Source organism: Morone saxatilis, unplaced genomic scaffold (assembly GCF_004916995.1).
Source record: "Morone saxatilis isolate NCDOM2014 unplaced genomic scaffold, NCSU_SB_2.0 Contig14, whole genome shotgun sequence".
Taxonomy (NCBI): Eukaryota; Metazoa; Chordata; class Actinopteri; family Moronidae; genus Morone; species Morone saxatilis.
Window position 1 is genome coordinate 8,376,371 of NW_023339696.1, and position 21,849 is coordinate 8,398,219.

Genomic DNA, 21,849 nt, shown 5'->3' on the forward strand with positions numbered 1-21,849 from the left:
CTCCCCCCTACAGGCCTTTCTCCTCCCCCTGCATCTCCTCTCCTGCAACAGGATTTGAAGGCGAGCAGAGAGGGAGGGGGCAGAGCCGAGAGAGAAACAAAAAACGTGACTAGGCACCCAAAGCATTCTGTTATGCAACAACTGACCTACTAACATACATTTAGAGACTCTGAGCAGAAGCAGAGAGACGAGCAAGAAGAAGACGCGAAGGCGAGGCGGAGCAGACGAGCAGAGGAGCGGCAGAGGAGAGAACGAGAGAGAGAGAGAGAGAGAGAGAAGGAAATAGAGAGAGAGAGCAAACATGACATGAGGAGCGCACTGAAAACAAGCCACACTGTGTTCACACTCCCGCATATACCTGCACTAATCGGAGAGCTGGTGTTTTGAAAGTGACGGACGGTGTGTGTGAGTGTGTGTGAGGACAGCAGACCGACAGCCAGAGCGCAAAGCGGATTGTTGGACAGGGACAGAGCTGTTTGTACCCTCAGTGGAGTCATTTTCACACAAAACAAAAAGGTACGTTTCTCTTATTATCAATAACTGCAGCATGAAATGAATCATTTGAATGTAAACACACTTGGATATGGTGCACAGGCTGCTCTGAATACTCTCGCTTTTTTCTCGGCATTTTTTATTTTTTTTTAAACTCCAGGGTGTTTGTTTTGGTGCTTGAGTGCATCTTCTCAATGTCAAGGCGAGGCTGTTTTCCCTCCTCTGAAGACTGTGTGAGGGTCTGTGTGTGTGAGAGAGGTAGGGGGAGGAAAGGGGGGGTAGCCAGAGGTTGTGGGATTCCTTCAGAAAAAGGTGCGGTGGGTCTGCTGGAAACACTGAGGTGAATGTTGGAGCGGTGCCACAGTTGTAATGAGGCAGGGTCAACACATCCGCACTGTTGTGTTGTGGTGCATAATACACTCATTTATATATTCACGGTTTGTTGTGGTGCGTTTAGGGGCCAGTTCCATCTTTTTAACCCCTTACGGTTTATGAATGCACCTGATTTTAGATAATTAACATCATTATTATTATTACATAAAGAGGATGTCATTAAATGTCCAGTGTTTAAACGTTGCAGAGGCGTATTTATAATCTGCTCTTTTGGGTTAGTAGTCCATGCGGACAACTGGAAAAATCCCATGCAGGCTCCGAGGACACACTTCTCTCCGTCACGTGTAGCAGCTCTTTGTAAAGGTTAACGCGGCTGTGCAGCCCTCCGGGTTAACCCTTTAGTAGGCTGGCAGTCTGAAGGAGCACAACACAAGAATCCAGCGCACACCGAGAGGCACGACCATCCACCATGTGGACATTTCCGTTGGACTTCCTTCGCTTTGTTAACGCGCCGCCAATAGAAAGGATGAAGAGTGGTGAAGTTCACGGGCTCTGAGGAGCGCCAGGTGAGGTGTGGATCCAGAACATCTGGATATCAAATGTGGGTCAGATGTGCCCAAGTGTTCCTGGGCAGCTCAGTTGACAGCCACTAGAGCAGTATGGTTTTATAATAACGCAGCAGGTGAAAAGGTGTATTGTTTGTTGAGACGCGTCTGTTTTGGGTTGAATTTTGGATGCGTGCACGGATGACTGGGGATCCGATTAAATATGCATGAAGACAATTTGTCAGACAGGGCAACAAAGCAGGAATGCGGGGTAACATATTTCTCACAATGTGTTGCTACGTGAATGATAAGAGGTTTGGTTTTTTTTTTTGCTTTGCGCCCAACCTACTGGAAGGCGGAATTAAACAATACATATGGTCTTAAAATGGACTATAAACAACTCCGTTTGGCTGCAGTCCAGCACTGGACCGGTAGTGGTGTTAAATGCTGTCATAACCTGTAGGTGCATATGTAACAAAGCCGAGAGATTTTATGTGTTGTTTTACAATTTGTTTTGTATGGAAACTCCTGTTGGCTTTATTTCCTACACCGGCTTTGTGGTTTATACACAGCACGTGGGCATGTCCACCCCCCTCGCCTATTGCAGCTTTCCTCTGCGTTAAGGCATCACGTGTAATAGCAGTTTGTATCCATATAATTGACACATAACAGCAGAGATTTTCTCTTGATTAAAAGAATGACTTCAGATTTTGTTGTGAAAGTGTCCAGGACAGTCTGTCTCTCCCCAGTGGAGTGCAGCGTGGCTCTACGCATTTTACGCATTGTGAGGTGTGCATGTGCCGCATCTGTAGCTATACGAGGTGTAGGAAACATCGGAGAGGTTATGCATGTTGCATAATAAATGAATTAAATAATTAAAATGGATTAAAGAAAGGGGCAGATTATGCAATCGGCGGAAACCCTCAGTCTGTGGCTATGCAGCGCTGCGCTTTGCTGCGGAGCCACCGCTGCCAATTGGTTGGCGCACACACTGGGTCTCTATGCCAGCTATGAATGTAGGTCACAGTAGTCCTGTGGGAGGAGGGAGGTGGGGGGGTGAGGCTCACAACCGCCGCTGACTAGAAAGGCAGAATCAAACCCCCACCAAAATAAATCCTCGCCCGCCATAACAAAGAAACGAAGCAGGCATGCAGAAATAGAAGATTGGCACATTGATTTAAAAAAAAGCATAAATAAATACCATTTAACTTATCAGAACTTATTTGAAAAAACAAAAAGCACTTTTTTCCACCAAGTATTTAAAAATACCTGGTGGAAAAAATAGCTTAACCGCCTATTGCATCACTGATCTAGACTGCTGAGACAACTGTGGTTATTCAGGGTTGATTAAACCGTCTGTGTCCAGCTTTAATTAATAAGAACCTGTTATAGTCAGAAGTATGGATCAGGTTTCCTTCCTGTCCCACTTTGTGGCCTTTTGACTTTCTCTGCGTTTCCTGGCACATGTAAGATGATAAAAGATGAGGGCCGTGCTTTGTTATTGTGCTGAGGTTTGGAGCCAGCACAGAGGCGAATTACAGCATTTAGTAGGCCACAGGAGCACATGTGACTGGTGCAACACATGGACTGAGTCACCCTGCTTTTTTTTTTTTCCTTCCCAGAGAGGGGTTATATGGTGTGTTCGTGGAACAAGGATCTAGCTTGGATAAGGACTCCGCCTTGCTGGCATGCTGCCCGATTTCCTAGTCCCTCTCTCTCTCTCTCCCTCCTGCTTTTTCTTGGGAAGATAAAGTCAGCCCCCAGACTTGGAATTCAAGTAGACCCCACCCATGACCCCCAATCCTGCACCACGTGCCATACATAGCATTCTTCCCGGGGGGGTGGGCAGCAGTTTCATCATTCCCCTGTTTCTCTGAAGCAGCCCCCCCCCCTTCATTTTATTTTAAAGACCTGCTCCCATTTCCTGAAACTCCACAGAAACACGTGCAGGGGTTTGAACTCAGTCCACTGTTTCCAAAGCTCATTGCCACATTTAGACTTTTGCGGTGCAGGCCCTGCAGTTGTGTGTGAGCGGGTGCGACTCAGATTCTTTTACTGTGCTATCATTCCACAAGTGCCACAGAGACCCAGTGATGACACGTGAAGAAAACATGATAAATCGGAAAGAGTGATCTAGGTCAAGTAAATGTGTGCAATGTGTGGAACTGTGTAGGTTTGCTTGCTTCAGCGGGATGTATTTGTGTATTTGAGCTGGAAAATATAATTTATGCATGCAAATAAAATGGCTTTTGGTAGCAGTTTGATTTATCCGCCATGTCTCGGCTGTTGTGGCTCCGGAAACGTTAAATCTGTTGTAATTTTGATTCCAAACAGTGTGAATGAAATGGATTCACAGGCTGAGCTGTGAAGGAGAGTCACAACACGTTGTAGGTCGGTATGATTCACGCTCATTCACACGGGCGAATATCAAGGGGCGCTACAGAGGAAGAGGCACACGAACGCACAGAAAAAAGCGAGGGCCACCACTGGGAGTTAATTAAACACAAGGGTTCATTCATGTGGCTAGCTCGTCCTGACTGTAGGACAGATATGCAATACACGCACTGGCTGACGTCAATCACACTCCTTTTGTTACAGAACGCCGGTTTCTCACCATCTGCTTTTGGCCATGTCAAGCCACTGGTTCAGAGGAAGGGAGAGAAAGTCCGATATGATTGGCTGCCCTTTCTGTTTCCCCCTTTTTGTTGCTATGGGTGACACATTCCTTCTATTGATGCAATACCAACATTGTCGCAATTGCCTCTGGTTTCCCCCCTACCCAGCTACAGTATGATCTCTTCTCCAGCCCTCTCTTTGTTTTAACTCCCTCATTGATTCCCTCCATTTCTTTGTCTCCGCTCCACTTCCTCTCACCTCCGTCTATATTTAGACAATGCTCTAATTCTCTGCGCCTCCTTGTTCTTTTTGTCTTCCCATCTCTTTTTGTCTTTTTCTGATCTCTCCCTTGCCTCTCGATGCTTCACCTCTCCGGAGCTCGGCTGACCTATATTCCAGTGAGCCGTACAGTGGAGGCAGCTAGACTTGTGTTTACAGAGTGCGGTCGGTCCCCAGTTTCTGGGTCAGTGGGACATGCTGAGAAAAAAAGTCTCTCCCTTCATTCTTTTTCTCTCGTGTCTAACAGCCACATGTCAGAGGCTCACGTGGATAACCTTAAACCATTGAGCCAAAGCCTGGAGTGGGGGAATCCAGACACTTTAAAACAAATACATTTATAATGTAATGTAGCTGCTTAGATTAAATTAGAAAAACCTGCCACCGTCTGCATTTTAGAGGTGAAAAACTCCCTTTTCCCAGAATCTGGGCTGAAATCCACTGCGAGGATACGCCTGTAGTTATGTAATGGTGTCAGATCCTGACGAAGAGCAGAGTACAACCAGTGCAAACACCTTGCCAGATTATGAGATTACAGATTCAGACAGTGTAATAGTGCTTATGCAGTTTAACCTAGGAGTACAGATGTTAAGTAACACACATTTACTGCAGCTGGTAAAAATGAATGTGATCTTGTGTAACTTTATGATAATCTAAGTAGGGAGAGTCTGTTTTTTGTTTTGTTTCTGTCTTACATTTCTGAAAGTCATGCGGACGCACAATACCAACACATATGAGCTAATTATTTTTCCAGGAAGAGTCTATCCTGTGATATTAGATATTAGAAAAATGTATTTGATTATTGGGTTTTTGCTGGTGGCACTAGAGGAAAAGTCAGGAAATCACCAAATTCATTAGGATGGTATATCTGAGCCAAATACAATTTTTTTTATTGTAGTTGCTGAGATGTTCTAGTCTGGACCAACACGGTCATCCCTGGATCCATGCTGTTAACATGGCTAAAAACAGAAGAACTCATTTAAAAACATTACTTTTCCTTTGAATTAATTGGTGTTATACCCCAATAATTACAACATCCTACTGGTTTTGTCTGGAGGCACACCTGTTCAGCTCATTACAGAGGGCTCCCTGCTGTATTTGAGCTCTGAGTCACTAATCTTCATAGTTATGAGACTTTCCGACCACCCTCGGGTTTCACTCAAATGCTAACAGGCCGTGTTATTCTTGCCCATGTCCCGCCTCCTCTCTTTCCAGGGGCCCTTGACCTATATTTATCAATGCCACACCTCCCAGCTGCCCCCACACCTCCAAATCTCTCGCCCCAGTCTCAGCCTCTTTATCCTTGACCTGCACTGGCTGCTGCCTTTGTCTGCCTTATCTGCTCACTCTGCATCATTGATTTGGCATTGAGTTGTTTTGGCGAAGAATGCTGCCACATTCCTCTACGGATGAGCACTGCCTAGTCTCTCTATGTGTTAAGCCTCATGTAGGAGGGAGTGTGGTGGTGTGGGAGAGGGGGAGGGGGGGGGCTGGTCTATGGGTTTCACAGTGGAATAGCGCTGGGCTGTCCCTCATGGAGGGTTTTTTCTTTTTGTAAAATGTTCTAAAATGGATACTGGGAACCCCACCAGCCCTGCGTCTGACTCAGCCTTTGCTCTGTCTGGCCCAAATACTCATCAGGCAAACAAAAAGATCCTGTAAATCCTTAAATAGAAACATTTCTGTCCTCTCAGCATGTGTCAGACTGATGCAATTCCTCTGCCGTTACGCAATTTATTACTCTAAATGTGTGCATTTGCCTCAGTTGCTACATATGCCATTTCTTTTAATTAAATGTCGTTTAATTTTGGCTTCAACTGCCTCAAACAATGTGTCCTCAGATATTTCCAAATCTACAAAACATTATATGGATGCCTTTATAACTACTAGATGACAAGCTGAAACAGAATCAGCCATGCAATGAACTCATTACATCACAAAAGTCAACATCAGACGGCCAGGTTAAGGGTCAGGGGTCATAGGCTGCAGACGAAGCAGATCAATAGCGAGGCCAAAAGGTCAGACAGTGGAGTCTAGTGACCATTTATTGGTTGTCAGGGGCAACACTGTTGGTTTAAGACAGACATGCCAAAACAGTAAAGGGAAGCTGTTTGGGTGTATAAATGTGCCTTTGATCACTAGGCATGCTTAGAAGAAAAACAATGTCAGGAGAATTGACAAAAGATGTCTGGAAAGAAATCATTTAAAGTCTGATATGAGTGCATAACGGAGCACCAGCAGTCCACATGGATTAACATATCTTTTTTTTTCTGTTTTTATCTTTCCAGCCTTTCATCTTGCAGTCAACCGCAGAGAGAAGAGAGACAGACAGAGGAGCGAGAGCAAGGCTCCCCAAGAGACTGACACGCTGAGGTAGACGGGCCGACCTACATCCTGCTGTTTACGCGGAGATCTAGGACGCTTCTCCGCCAGCTTAACTCAGTCTGCTGTTCCTTTGCTAAACAGCGGAAAGCAAGAGGAAAAAAAGAAAATTGCCTCATCCACTCAACTTTGAGGACATTTGTGCTTTTTCCAAGACTGATCTGATCCATTTAGGGTCAGGGATACTTTGAAGTCTGGACACTGAACCAAAAACCCGTCAAGTAGATAAATGAGGGTTACTAATGCTGAACTCCAGCTGTACTTTATCTTTCTGGCTAATTTGGACACTTGAGTCTCCTCCTGTCATATCTACACTGAATCTGTAATACAACAGACCAAGAACTTTGAGAGAAAATTTTCAAAAGATTGTTTTTGTCACCGCTCCCTCCTCCCTTTGACCTCTGACCTGGTTCTTCCCCAGTCGCCCAAGAAACATTTCAAACTGGCTGCCACTAGACAAGAATGGAAAATCTGACTTCAGCTCTCAAAAACTCAGGGAATAACCTAAACTGCCTTGAGACCTTCGATGGTTATGAAGAGTCTTCTTCTGTCCAAGGGAGTCCAGCCCGTTTGGGGCGCCTCATCAAGCCCAAACCCAATATGAACTGCAGGCGAAAGCGCGAGTTTATTTCTGATGAGAAGAAGGATGCCTCCTATTGGGAGAAACGGCGCAAAAACAATGAGGCCGCCAAGCGCTCCCGTGAGAAGCGACGTCTCAATGATATGGTTTTGGAGAACCGTGTCATTGCGCTGAATGATGAGAACGTGAGGCTCAAGACAGAGCTGCTCCAGCTGAAGCTGCGCTTCGGCCTTATAAGCACCGCCTCCTACATTGAAAAGAGCCAGCAGATTGGTGGAAGCAACAACACAGGAAATGGAAGCTCATCCTCCTCCTCTTCTAATCAGTACTACTCCAGTGGTTACTCTAGCGGTTCTCAGGTGATGATGAACTCTGATTCCTCAGAAACAGAGCAGTCGGGACGCAGGCAGCTTGTGAAATACTCCCCACGGGGCTCCCTCTCTGACATGTCTGACGGCTCCTCCAGGGACAGCCCTGAGCCAATGCCCTTTGAGATCAAACAAGAAGGTGACAGGCTTGAGATGGACATTGCCAATGGCACCACCACCCAGATCATGTTCAACATCCACCGTGGTCTGGCCTCTGTGCCCACTCACCACCAGATCCAGCAGCATTCTCAGGAGCTGGAGGCTGCGTATCATAGCCAACAGCAGCAGCAGCACCTTCACCAACAACAACCCCATCAGGAGCCTGTTACTGCTATCAACACTGTCACCCAGCCTGCCCCTCACCCACCTGCTGCCCAGAGGAGCGTCATTCTGTATGGCTCCAGCAGTGCCTCCTATCCTGTGGAAACCCTGACGAGGCCACAGGACAGCGATCAGCAGGCAGCGCAGAAGCAGAGCAGCAGCAGCAGCAGCATCAGCCGACTGCCCGAGTCTATTACAGAGAGCTCCACAGAGACACTAGCTGAGGTGACAAAACAGCTGGAGAGGAAGACACTAGACTCCCCGCCATATGAGCTCTCAGAAAGCCGTAATGAGGCTGGAGAGAGACAGGTGTACAGAGTTTGCCAACTCGCTCAGCAGCACCTGCAGCAGGAGCAGCACCAGCAAGAGAGTGATTCGTCTGCAGAGCTCCTCCACAAACAAGTGGAGGGGGTCGACCACTCCCACCTGTACCATCATCTCCAGCAGCCTCATCATTCATACCTCAGTGCCCAAGACGAGGAGCCACCTGTGCTTACCTACGAGGGCGGGGCCAGAAGCGAGGGTTACTACCAAGGTCAGTCAAGATCCTGTAGCAAGGACACGTCATCCAGTGATGGAGATCCCCGCAGCTCTGACAAAGACGCCTCCACAGATGATGACGAGTCCCCCTCATCCTCCTGTTCAGATATGGGCAGCTACCACAACCAACATCTAACCGGCGTCCACCACCCTGCCTCACCTCTGCCCTCCTCCCAGGCTTGCTCTCAGGCCCAGAGCCGGGATCCCCAGGGGGAGGTGAAGGGCACAGCGTTGCCTCACAAACTCAGACTCAAACACCGGGCCATGAGCTCCGGGAGCAGCAGTGGTGGCAACTGCTCCGGCCAGGAGTCCCCAACAACCCCTCCCTCTGCCACGCCGCCCCCCCTGCCCCAGCATCCCTACTTGTCACTCATGCCACAGCAGAACATTAACCGAGAGAGCCTAGGTGGAGCCTGTAATCAGGGGGGCTTGGGAGAGGGGGCCAAGAAGGAGAGTGGGAAAAAGGAGACAGGTGGACGACGAAACAAGAGGCGAGATTAGGTGACATTTCATTTTTAGAACTTGTCACAACTTAAACAAAAGACATTTCTCATCTACGAACTACCCTGCCATCATGCCTTTGCCCTATAATCAAATCTCCTCCTCGAGCCCTTGGGACAGGAAGCTGGGCTTTTCTAATCCCCTACCCCAAATATCACCAAAAAGGCTGGACATCTTGTAGGGCTGTAATATATTTGTATATATTGTACAGATTTGTCATTTCTTACATCCTTTACATACTTACAGAAGCACTTTTGTTTATGTGATGAGAGGAGGAATGGAACTGCCTACTTTTTTTACTTTTGTCACCCAACAATATACAGCACAGCACATCAGCATACATCAACATTTTGATCACTTACAAACAAGAATGTAGGAAAACAAAACGTTTTGAGCTTTATTAGTACTATGAATCGGGTACATATCTGACTGTAGACAAACATACACATGTATGGCTATCTGCCTTAATTAAAATCAAATGCAAACGTACACTGGGGACATTCCCTTGACCAAAGAAGCACCAACACTACAAATGTTAAGTTCCATACCTCTTCCCAGACCCTACCTCTACCAACCCATACTCTCCCCAACCATCTCCATTATTTCACAAAAGATCGCCATCACCTTTATTTTTTGAGCACTTGGTTTGTATATTACTGTGATATATGAAAATATGTATCTATTATAAATATATATTTTACAAAGAAATTTGAATACAAATTCAACAAAAATGCGACAAATCTGCAATGGTAAAAGAGGGTTTTGAAAGTGACCATCCTATTATAAATCACAATTACTGTACAGCCACATTGTCCACTGTTGCTACAGGACCCATTCGAATTAAAACGCCTCTCTCTTGATTGTTAAGCTTTAGCATTAATCATTTGTTAATGCCCTGTTTACACAGAAATGGCCGTCCGGTTTGGAGCGCCAACAGCACTGAATGGAGAACATGTTGTTTCCTGAGGCGAGGGCCTCATTAAAATGTTTGGATCTTTGAACCTTTAACCAGCCTTTAAATATTCGGTGGGATTCACCAGCTGCAGGCTTTAAGCCTTTAGTTTTTTTGAGCTTTATCAACCATATCTTGTTGTTGTTACCATTCACTGGCCCAATGTATTTATTTCCCTCTTCTCCACATGCCCATCACTGTAGAAAAGCCCACAGGAACATAGACGGAGAATGTGTACAGACCTTTTTAGATACATACTGCAGCCTTGAGTTTGAACTGTAATGTAGGCATGGGATGCTTGGTGGCAAAAGCAAGAGGTCACATTCATGTAAACACACTTCAGTGCACTGAGTTCAGAACAAGTTGAGATGAAGTTTTGTAGTGTGACCAAGCCTTTAAGGCTCATATTAGATCCCAGATAATTGAGTTAATATGAAATAAAAGCGCAAAACCAAATTTCTTAAACTCTCAAATTGGTGCCGGCATTGAAAATTCTCCAACAACAATCTGAGCATAAATTAATGAAGAAAGAAAATGTCCCTTGTTTCCCATGTGCCTCCATTATTCATTTCAGGGATTATTTATCCCTTTCTCATGGTAGATCTGCTACTGGGCAATGATGAATTGCCTGCACTGGATCCTAGTTTAACAAGTCTATGTACCATGTTTGGCTTTTTGGTGCTTGTGTATAAATGTAAAGCTCTCCCTACCCTTGAACAACACTGTAATGTTTATTTCATTGGTTTTATATCCTCTTTTTTTGTCAAGGTGTTGTTCTGTTTTTCTATACTGTGTCTTTTCTCCTATTGACTGTGATGACATGTATTTGCCTCATTCCTCCTGCCCCCTCACCCTTTTTTCAGTGTGTATTAATCAGTAATGTTTGTGGTTTTGCTGATGGTTTTATGAAAAAGACAAGAGGACAAAAAAAAAAAAAAAAAACAGGCAAAGATAGTGTGGTGTTTAGAGATGGGTGGTGGTTGGTCTGGTTGGTCATTACCATCGCTTCCTTTTGACATGAATATGTATGTAAAGACACTAATGTTCATTGTGGAAGATGGGAGCATTTCAAGATCGAAAAATAAAATAAAAAGAATGTTGACTCTATCAACATATCATGAAAAATTCCTGTTTTTCTCTGTTCTTTCGCCAGCGTTTGTGTGGCATAGCACAATGACACCTGTTTGCACACACATTTATTACTGAATTACCGACTTTTACAGCCCGCAAAGCAAGACTAACATCGAACTGGGCAGCCATTTTGATCTGTCTGATCAGACATAGCAGTGACTGTCAAAATAGCAATCACAGCCTGGCAGCCTGGCAGCCTGGCTTGTCATCTTATCTACTTCTGTAATGTTCTTTATGCCAGAACCGCCAGTTAGGTAATACATTACTTACTGGTTGACATAACAAAATGAATCACTATCAGCAACCAAACAGAATAAATTGGTGCAAAAAGAATAACTATACTTAGTTTTAATCTTTAATATTCCCTGAGGGCAGTTAAAAGGTTTTTTGCTATACTATTATACCTATTTTAAAGACACATCCCTATTTCCTATTAGGTTATCTATTTTTTGTGCTTCAAACCTTTTTGACTGTTATAAAAACTTAAGTTTTAGACAAAGGCAAAGCTTGACAAGCACACCCTGTTTCCATTGTGCAGAGATAGCCTTGTATAGAGATTACCATTCCTCATGGGCAACGCACTCTTTTTGGCATTGGGGGCTAATCTGCAATGAGAGGAGCTTCGCGGTGACACACTTTGCCCGGTGGGGCCAGCAAACTCCCTGGCAAGCTTGTCTGATGTAACACTGGCCTACTTCTACTAATAGACATGGGCCTAATGCATGAAAATACCATCAAATGTTGCCCTCACGTTTAGACAGAAACCCTCACATGGGTACACACACTGATTAAAACCTCTGCACTTGAGACTCATGTTTAAACCTCTTTGATGTCTCATTACTTTTGACACACTCCGCATGACCTCGACTGGACATTAAAAGGACTCACTTTCAGTTCGAAAACACATCGCGGCTCTAACATGATCTCACTCAGCAGGTGTGCTGAAAAACTGAATATTTATAGCAGAGGAGCAACACAGGCTGGACCATGTTTCGAACTAAGCAGCCTATATCTGAACTGAAAGAGTCAGCTCTGTGTGATGTGCAGGACAAAGCTGGGGCAGAGACAGTCTGAGCCGCTGACTGCTGCTGCCAGCTCAACTGTCCCGCCAACCTCCTGGCCAAGTCCCACTGCATTCTTTGTATTGACACAGAAAAGGCTGATGTGTTATCAAAGTCCAAGTCCAGACACCCAGGCTATACGGTGGCATATTTTAGGAAGAGTACACAGCTTATGTATGAATAGTTAATAATCGACAAATATCTTCTTAATTCAGTTAGTTCACAATATTCCTTTAAATGCAAATTGTAGAAATTAATTACAGTACATATGCATATCAATGCAATATGGTGTTATTACACAACTGGGTTGATTATGCAGTAAGCACATACATATTAAACAATAAATTTTTCTCTTTGTCTCCCGCCCACTTCTAAACCAAAATGGGGTCATGTTCATAACAACATAAAGGGCACAGGGAGGAGCAGTGAAGGGGGAAGGAGGGAGGGAGGATACAGGAGGGGAGGGAAGTTAACCCAGTGCACTAACTTGATCTAAGCCTGCAAACAAAGCACCTCTTTGAGGCTGACGCATCAGTGCCCTTCACAATGCTCTCAGTCACACACACACAAGCAAATACATGCATGCACTCACACACATACTAATGCACATTCCCTCACACACACGTGCAGAAAGAAAAACACACACACTGTCGTCCCTGTACGATTATGGCTTTTGGGGTGTCAGTAAATGTGGAATTCTTTACAGCCACCTTACATAGCACCCATGGGATTGTACCAAGGTGACACTCCCTGCAGCATTTTGCTGCGTCTCCTGTTTTCCTGATTTGACTTGAACGGCTGCTGCACCGGGGCTTGCATAAACAGGTCAGGAGGAAAAGTAGGTCAGTGTGCACGGGAAGGGAGGAGAGTGGAAAAGGAGAAGTAAAGAGAGGGAGCTCGCTGGTGAATGGATCGATGAAGGTTATGGCTCCATCCGTGTCACTCCTGTTTGTCTCTGGCGGCAGAGATGCTCTTGGCAAACAGAGCAGAAACAGGGCTCTCGTGTTACCTGGTTCCCCCATCTCAGCCTGGGGAAAGTTTAGGTTAGTGGAGCAGGAAAGGAGGGAGGGAGGCAGGGGAGAGGTGGTTGAGAGTGAGAGAAGAATGAGAGAGCAGAATAGGAGGGAACAGAGAGGGACCCCAGGACTGAAGACATATGGTTTGTTTCCACGATGACACACTAGAAGCTTCTGACACATTTCTGGGGCAGGTTTCCAGGATGCTTGCAAAGTCAGGTCAGATTCAGGTAACACAGACGATTCCCCTGCTTGCATACTGTGAAGTACAGCCGTGACCACATTTGCTTTGTATGTCATTACATACTGAAGCGGGTGTACAGTGACCTGCACTGGATGCTAATAAGGAGTAAACTCAGACAGCAGACCTGTCAACTGGTAACGTGGTTCCATCACTGACCTCCTTCTTACCTGCTGCACCTACATGCATTAACAGCTTCAAAGCAAATACACTTGTGCATACAAACGTACATGTGAACATGCAAACATACTGAATACATATGTGCTGTATGTGAAGTGATGAGGCACACAGTTTCACCACACTGCTGTTGACATGACCTACTTGTCTAAAGTTCACACAACGCTAAAGGCACAATTTCCAACAGTTCACTATCTGACACTGGAAGTTCTCATTACAAGGTCTCCTAAAATTACAGTCTGGCAAATTAAAACATTATCATTACACAAATAGAACAAAACACAAAGGTTTTTGCTTTAAAAAAAAAAAAAAAACCCTGACATTCCTGGAAATGTATTCTGGTATTTGAAGCCAGTCAAAAGAAAACGCAAATCAAAAGGTAAAGAAAAAAAACCTTTTCTGCTTACATAACTAGCTTGTAGCTTGAGGCTCACTACACATCCCACCCCTTGTTATGAAGAGGTTACAGGCAGAGTGTTGTCTGATCAGAGGCAGAAACAATATAAGTAAAAGGAAAAGCGAAGGAAGAGCTTTGAGAGGCAAAGTTAGAGATAAGTGAAGACAGCACAATGAAGTGAGGAAGGAGAGAAAGACGTGTTGAAAAAGAGGAACATTTTTAAAAACACAAATGTTTTTTACGTGAGCATTTTCAGGTTGAAATGAAGTGACAGAATATGTGGTTTAATCAAATAGTAGCAGTGAGAAATGAGGTGGACATTAAAAGCTTGGTGCAGTTGTTCACCCACATTCAATCTGGTCTGAAGCAGCTGTGGAGTGAATAGAACTGGGACAGGGAGTGGCCTTGCCCCGATTTAGCTTCGGCCCCACTGTAGCCCCCCCTTCACTGTCTTCGTCATATTCTCTAGGTCATGCATACACACACACAAGACCTTACTGACCTGCAACTAGTTATTTAGGAAGTAGTGGCATTTTGTCATACGTACTGGCAAGTTAGTGGCTTATTTCCCATGAATAAAAAACACAAGCTACAAACTCAAAGTATTTCCAACAAAAAGTGTGTGTGTAACACCATGTGATACGAAATGGGAGCAGCCTGAGAAAAGAACAAAGCCTGACTCATCTAACAAGTCAGTAAATCCCCAACCTCTGATTCACTTATCACTATATTCATATGACACATATTTTAACAGCATGTCCAGTCCTGATATCTGCTGAAGACAAAACCTACAAATGGAGCCTGAATTATCCCTCACCGCATATACCTACACCTGCAGTGCAGTGGGATCCTTGCTGCTAGTCCTCCTCCTTAGCAAAGCAGAATGCAAATACTGACTGGCACGCAGCAACCGACCTGGGCGAGGGCTGTGACTGCAATGTCAGGTTCTGCCAGCTCACACCACAAAACAGTCCAGAGAGAGGGAGATGGAGAAAGCAAAGACAGGTGTATGAGTATGAATCTGCAATAACCACAGCCCAAACGGGAGTCGGCGAGGAAGGAGGCATGAATGGTGATGGAGGCCCAGAGGGCACAGAGAGGGGGTGGGAAAACATTGCAACGAGTAAAAACAAAGAGCCGCCTGTGTCATTCGCACCATGGACTTCCTCCCTGTTGGGCCATCGACTAACTGCAACAAAAAAAAAAGATAAATGTGCTCAGCATAACACCCCCACTGCAGCCCCACCCAAACACACACACACACACACACACACACACACAAAGCAGCCCTACCTGCACCTTCCTGCCACACAGAGGGTTAACTCACAGTTACAAGTGATGCAAGAGATGGGGGTGACACAAGCACAGCAAATTCTGTTGTTTGTGCATTCATCCAGCTCCACCCGAGCCCTCCAGAGCCACCCACACTCACAGCAACACCGGGTGCCACCGCCTGCCAAGTCACTTCCTCAGGTGGAGATGCCTGGACTGGCAGGGAGACGTGGGATTGGCTGATATACATTTATGAATCAGTAGTTTGTTTTGAAATGGGTCTGTTGTGCAATACTTCTGCTTAACAAATGTAAAATATTTAGAATCCAATTACATCTCTAAACCAGCTATTACAAAGACCGAGACAATAAGTCAAAGAATGAAAGACATGGTGCTTGCCAGGAGTGGGACAACATTGTTTGACCAAGATTACACAACTGCAATAACACTGCAGCACTGATGCAGCCTAGTATCAAATAGTCTGACATCTAGTGACAGTAAAGATAAAAAATAAGTTGTTTTCCGTTAGCTGTTTCACCTTGTATTCATTAGCTGCATTGCATTCTATAACTCGCTCTGTTGTTTGGTCGGTCCTCATAAATTGTCCCCACCCTTTGGCCGCCCAATTTTCAACCTAGGAAGCAGAAATTTGGCATGGAGATCAAGTGTGTGTGTGTGTTTGTGGTCATACCAATTAGCTGAAGGGAGGCATGGCAATTGGAGTGGCCTATGGCAAAAGGGTGTATAACTTTCAAATGGACTCACAGGCTTGCAAGATTTTGTGGAAAGGTTGGTCATGAGAACAAGAACAGATGATTAACTTGTCCATGCCATGTGGCAAAAAGAGGGCGTGGCAGTGGCCTGTAACAAAAAAAGCGCAAAACTTCTAAATGGATTCATGTAACATGACCAACATTTGTAGAAAGACACATACACAAAGAAATACCCATACGTAAACGCACCCCATTTTGCCACGCTCCCCTTTATAACTCCTGAACCGGATGTCGTGGGAGGCATCATTAGACTAAACAGAGTTCCTTTTTATTGCTGAGCTAGCCCTGCCCTTTTTCATAACTCATGAACCATACATTTATGATGTGCCTGGATTTATGAAGTTTATGATAACATGTGACACCTAAGAGTGTAACATGTTTAGCTGCAACCAGCAGCTCTGTAACTCATTCAGTTGGTCCATCAGTTCATTGGTCCACAAAGCTGCGCCTGAAGCTGTTGTGATCTGGGTAGACTAACGTGTTGTTGTAAGGAAACTCGGTATAATGTGCAGTGTTTTTTTTGGGTGGTCTGGTGCCAGATACTTTGCAGTGGACAAAACAATATTTATTGTCATTTTAATAAATTATGTCTTTGTGTTGGTAAAATACGATTATGGGGTTGAGATCCCCTGTCTATCTTTGCCACAACCTATAGACACATGCAAACACCTTTTCCATTCATATGAGATGTATGACTGTGATCCTCTGTGAGCTCGGGATAAATGAATGTAATTTGTGTGAAGAATGATTAATACAAAAATTTATTGTTACTTTGAATTTGAACCAGGTTCATGATGAAATTGATCTATTTGTCATCAGGAGCCCAATCATCACAATAAAGCCCTATTTTACTGATATTGAGAAGATGTTTGGAGCATTTATTATATTTACAACATCTCGGTTTCATGATAATGGTTCACCATAAGGGACAAAGGGCGATTAAGTAACTGAAGGGGAATGCGCTTATATTCTGTGATGATACATCATTGCAAAATTCAGCTAAACAAAACAATTGCATTGAGAACATCAGAGTCGAGCTGCAAGAGGAAAGCGGACATATAAAAGAGCCAGTGTTGTAAATGAAACTGTGCTAATCTCGTCTAAATATTGACTTGATGGCTATCAGAGGTTTTATGACACATCATGGTGAACCTTTTACTGGTAATGTGTAATGAGTATTACAATATGACAGATAAACAGATAAAATTCTTCTGTATTTTCAAGGGGAAAAAAACAGAACCTTTCCTGTAACACACTTTTGACACAAATAACACCTTTTAGTTGTGCTGTGTTTTGTCTACGATGAAAAAACACTTTTTTTTCCCACTTTGGCTGCAAACGCTGCATTCACAGAGGGTATATCTCAAGCCATCAGTGTTGTGGTGTAGGTTGGAAAGCACTGGGGACGGTATTACACAATACTAGGCAACCTGCTGCCTTTAGTTATACTCGAGTAACACACGGCAGCCTGTGTTTCTGTGGGATCTGGGCAGGGGAGTGTGGAATGTTTGTTTTGATTTTGGAGGGCTCAGTCAGGGGCCCAGGACGGTACAGTGTGTGTGTGTATGTGCATGGGCGGTGGGGGTGGGTGTATGTCTACGTGTGTGTGTGTGTGTGTGCATGTACGTGAGGGGAGGGTTAACTCACGGCAAATTACCCTCATTTGCCTTGCCTCTGTTTTTGTTTTCAATTCCTCATTCATGGATGAAAATTAGGTCAACAGTCACATGTGATGTGTTTCAGCCAGAGGAGCAACAAAAGACAGGAAAAAAAGGGGGGGAAAAAGCAGGAAATGCTGTAACTAAGCCTTAACCTCGAAAATGTAAAGCTTTATCAGCTATCTTCTCCCAAAACAAAGATTTTCTTTTCACTGAGCCGGAAATAACAGTTGGCCACGTGTTATGCGTATTGTTGACTTTGGAAGGGCTCCAGCCTCGGTGACCTTGTGGAAAGTCACAATCACAGGTGTTGTCGGTGTGTGTGCAGGCTCAACGTCTGATACGCGTGTTTACAGGCAAAGGGAGTGGCGTGAACAAGGAAACAAAAAACAAAACATTTTGTCACAGAGATCAAATCTGAATGTCCTGTCTTGACATTCTTTAATGATGCATATTTCAGATCAGTACGAAAGGCATCTTTCCTGAGAGCAGCTGCATCAACACGAGCAAACGACACATGCATTGGCCCACATTTGTATATTGACATCAAACATTTGCGGTTATTTGTAAAATAGTCCACGGATTGTGTTTAACTCAAGGATTATTTTTTGCTGGAGGCTGAATGGATGACGAACAAAAAAAAGGGCCAAGTGATAAAAGCAGTGACGCAGTTGAAGGAGAAGCTTTTGTCTGACACTCGAACTCACCGTAACAGCTTTGTTCCAAATTAAATATAACATTGAATAAGACACCAACTGATAAACAGTAATGCCCATTTTTAAACACTGTTCACATTTCTTAAACGGTAAACGTCAGTCTTTTCGGCTGCAACGTGTCTCCTCAGACACACATGCGAGAAGCTTCACAAAATGAGGGTGTAACATGCACGGGAGATCACAGAGTCCCTAATCACAACCTTCCCTACAACAGCGACTGCTGCAGTAACCACAGCCCCGTCTCTCACTGGCCTCCTAATATACAAACATGTTTTCTCAATGGAGATAGCCTGATAATCACTCTGACCGAATTCCTGTTTTGTTTCCCTTTATTCACTCAGTCTGACACTTTTAGAAACTTTGTTCAGGTTTGATTAAAACAAAGTAAACTAATAATAACTATTAAAAAACAACCTGTACAGCTATGTTCATATGCTCATTTTTCTGTTGTCCCCATTCTTGATCCTGAATACAAAGCGCAACTATTTCTCCAACTGCGGTAAAAATAGCTGTCAACAGGCATAACACCAGGCCTATCTGAATTGCTCAACAATTATGAGATGTGGGCAGCAATGTAGCGGCCTGGAGGCCAAAAGTCTACAGCTGTGCTAGCTGCATGCGCTGTGAGGCTATACTTAGGCTAACATGTTGATATTCAGTAGGTATAATGTTCAAGATCTTCATCATCTTAGTTTATCGGTTTACATATGCTAATTTAGTAAGCACCAAACAAAGACAGTTTCATCTATTTTTTAGGTATTTTGTATTATGTGGAGCACACAACATTAACATTACACCTTTTCGAGGTCACGTCTATCTTTTTAAATCACCTGTTTCGTCTTCCTTCCTCAATTTAAAAATAACTTAAAAAGAGCACAAAAAAACCTGTTACAAAATGCTTTCTCAAACTACCATCTGGTATATTCTTACATCTTATGATGCCAGACAATTTCAATTTGAACCAAAAATAGGTATTAGTCAATCAGCCCTTTGTGGGTATCCACATAACGCTAAAGCCTGCACACTGGAAGCAGCTGGCAAAATGTAGGTCAGCCCCTCCTTCCTATTTTCTTCAACATGGCCCCGCCTTGCTCTTACCCTTCCACCAAATAAGTTTTCAAGCAAACGGAGCGTTGAGTGAACCCACACGCCATAGCGAAGCAGCTGAAGACTGTGAGGCTGTGGGGGTAACAGAGGGGAAAAGGGGTGCAGTGGGGGGGCGGTTGATTGGGGAAAAGAGAGTCTCTAGCGACGGAGGGCATGCTTAATATTCAGATTTGGCCCTCCTAACATGGCTCTGTCTCTTGGCGACCCCCCTCCTCCCTTTTTTCCTCCCTGACTTCTGAGGAAATCTCCTCTGTGCTCCAAGAATCCTGACCATATACAGCAGCCTGTGGGACCACAAACCAACAGACTAAACCGTAGTCACATGTCTCAGCTGGCTTTGATTCTGCCTCAACGGCTGACTACAGGAATGTCATGTCTCTGCTGCGACCCCTCTTAGGAGCAACCGTTATCTATCAGCAGCTTCAGTCGGTTTTCCACAGTGTTAATGCGGCGCCGCGACTGTTTGTCTGTGGGGCAGAAACAAGGTCACCTTTTAAGGAGACAAACACACAGGTGCTATTTGATGTACAGGAGTGGAGGGATGGAGTCAGAAAGAAAGAGAGAGGGAAGGAGCAGATGATGGGGTGATTTTTATTTTCTCCTCAGACTGGAATGTGAGCACAGACGCTGTTTGGGGGCCCCCGGCAGCAGCTGACTGCTCCGGTGTGGGTGGGTGACTACAGCCTTTCGTTATGAGTCTGCTGTTCAGAGCAGTGTGTCACATACTGGTGGAAACATACTTTCTCTCTATCTCACCATTGGCAGATTGTGCTGCAGCCAAGGAGACTCGCACAACAGGGAAGTTAAATTATAGGTCGCTGAAGTCACGTTGACGAGCCATTGTCTTTAAGATATAATTTATGATTAAAAGATCCTGATGAAGTAGCCCACTATTGAACCTTGTTGTTTCCTGCCCCATTCAATGATTGTAACATATTGGGAAACAAGTTAATAATGGGGGCACTGCTCTGTCCCAGCCAGACTTAAAACACAAATCTTATCCAATGTCAACCTGAAACCTGACCTGCACACCAATAAACCAGGCATGAATCACATACTGGGAGCAGTGACGGAGGTGCTGCGCACAGCAGCGAGGCGTCAGCATCGCTGCGGTTCACAGTGGAAAGGAGATACGGTGGGAGGGGAGAGGAGATAAACCTCCGAGAAGGGTCTCCCAGAGAGATAACACAAATATGATCTGAAAGCAGAGAAGCTAAACTGCATTTAGCGGCCTGTTACGCAACTCGGTACAAAAAGAACCTTTGTATGAGACTGACAGCACAGAATGGTGCTAAATTATCCACAGTGGCCTTTGCGTAGAAAAGTGAGGCTCACAAACAATTGTAGGAATTCAAAGGGAGGTTGTTTATATTGTGTGTGACATATTATACAGTGGTTATAATTCTTGGCAAACATGCAGACTGCTGAGGCATTACATGCTGCGTACGGAGTCTTATTCAGTTCGCATGCATAGATAACACCGTGACCTCCATCCAGTGACACACATCGCAGCCCAGTTGACATACATCTTTTGCTCACGTTGTCAGTTGCCTTCGCTCACGGTGTTGTCAATCACGCACATACACATCCACAGCTCCAGAGTGTGTCACAATGTAACTGATGCTTCTTCCTGCACACAAAGCCACTGAACCTAGTTTCTCATCAAGTTCTTTCCAGTTTGTCACAAAGAAGCAAACAACGGGCCTCAGGTGAGTGAGACCTGAGAGGATCGCTAGCGGACATTCCACAGAGCCTTGTGTAAGATTGTTTCTGGGATCAGGTGTCAGAAAGAAAAGGAAAAAAAGCGCGGCTGTTTCCTAACAGGGTCAAAGGTCAAAGCGAAGTTGGACAGACATCATTGGAGGCGCACTGGGAGGCCGAATTCTTGCCTGAAAGAACAGAAACACTCACATAGACAATTTAATACAATCCACATACAAAATATTTTAGTTTAGGAGGAATGCATATATAGTTATTATAGACAGACTGGGCGGATACTCCTTGTAGCTGTTTCTGTTGCAGAGAAATTACCACTATATGAAGGTCATGGTCATGGCCTACACCCTCAGGTTGAAGTCACGCAAGGGTGATGAGAAGATACGCTGCAATTGGTCGGCCATATTGGAAAGCTAAGTTGTGGGATAGGATTGGAAAGTGGTTTGACGTTTTGGTAAAATACATTCAATTATTTTTAGGTAAAGATAAATACTTGAAACAGGGAGAAACAACTACTGGCTCTGTCCAGAGGTAACAAAATTCACGTACCGACACAAACAACAATCATAGCTAAGGATAATTGGAATATCATTGGAATAGCACTGAATCCCCATTGCATTATAAATATGTTTAGATACAAGTCCTAATATGGTTACCTTTTTTGTATAACATCAAAAT

At 44.4% G+C, this 21,849-nt stretch overlaps 1 protein-coding gene across 2 annotated transcripts; it reads left to right on the top strand.

The window, feature by feature from the left end:
* Positions 1-236: 236 nt before the first annotated feature.
* Positions 237-11,031, top strand: nfil3-2 (nuclear factor, interleukin 3 regulated, member 2). 2 transcript variants are annotated; one of them, XM_035654663.1, is made up of 2 exons: positions 237-516; positions 6,551-11,031. In XM_035654663.1, exon 2 carries the CDS (start codon positions 7,107-7,109, stop codon positions 8,952-8,954), a length of 1,848 nt encoding a protein of 615 aa, XP_035510556.1. In that variant the 5' UTR covers positions 237-516; positions 6,551-7,106; the 3' UTR covers positions 8,955-11,031. The 2 variants fall into 2 exon arrangements, with proteins under 2 accessions (XP_035510556.1, XP_035510557.1); XM_035654664.1 differs by lacking the exon at positions 237-516 and adding an exon at positions 1,229-1,391.
* Positions 11,032-21,849: the final 10,818 nt, after the last annotated feature.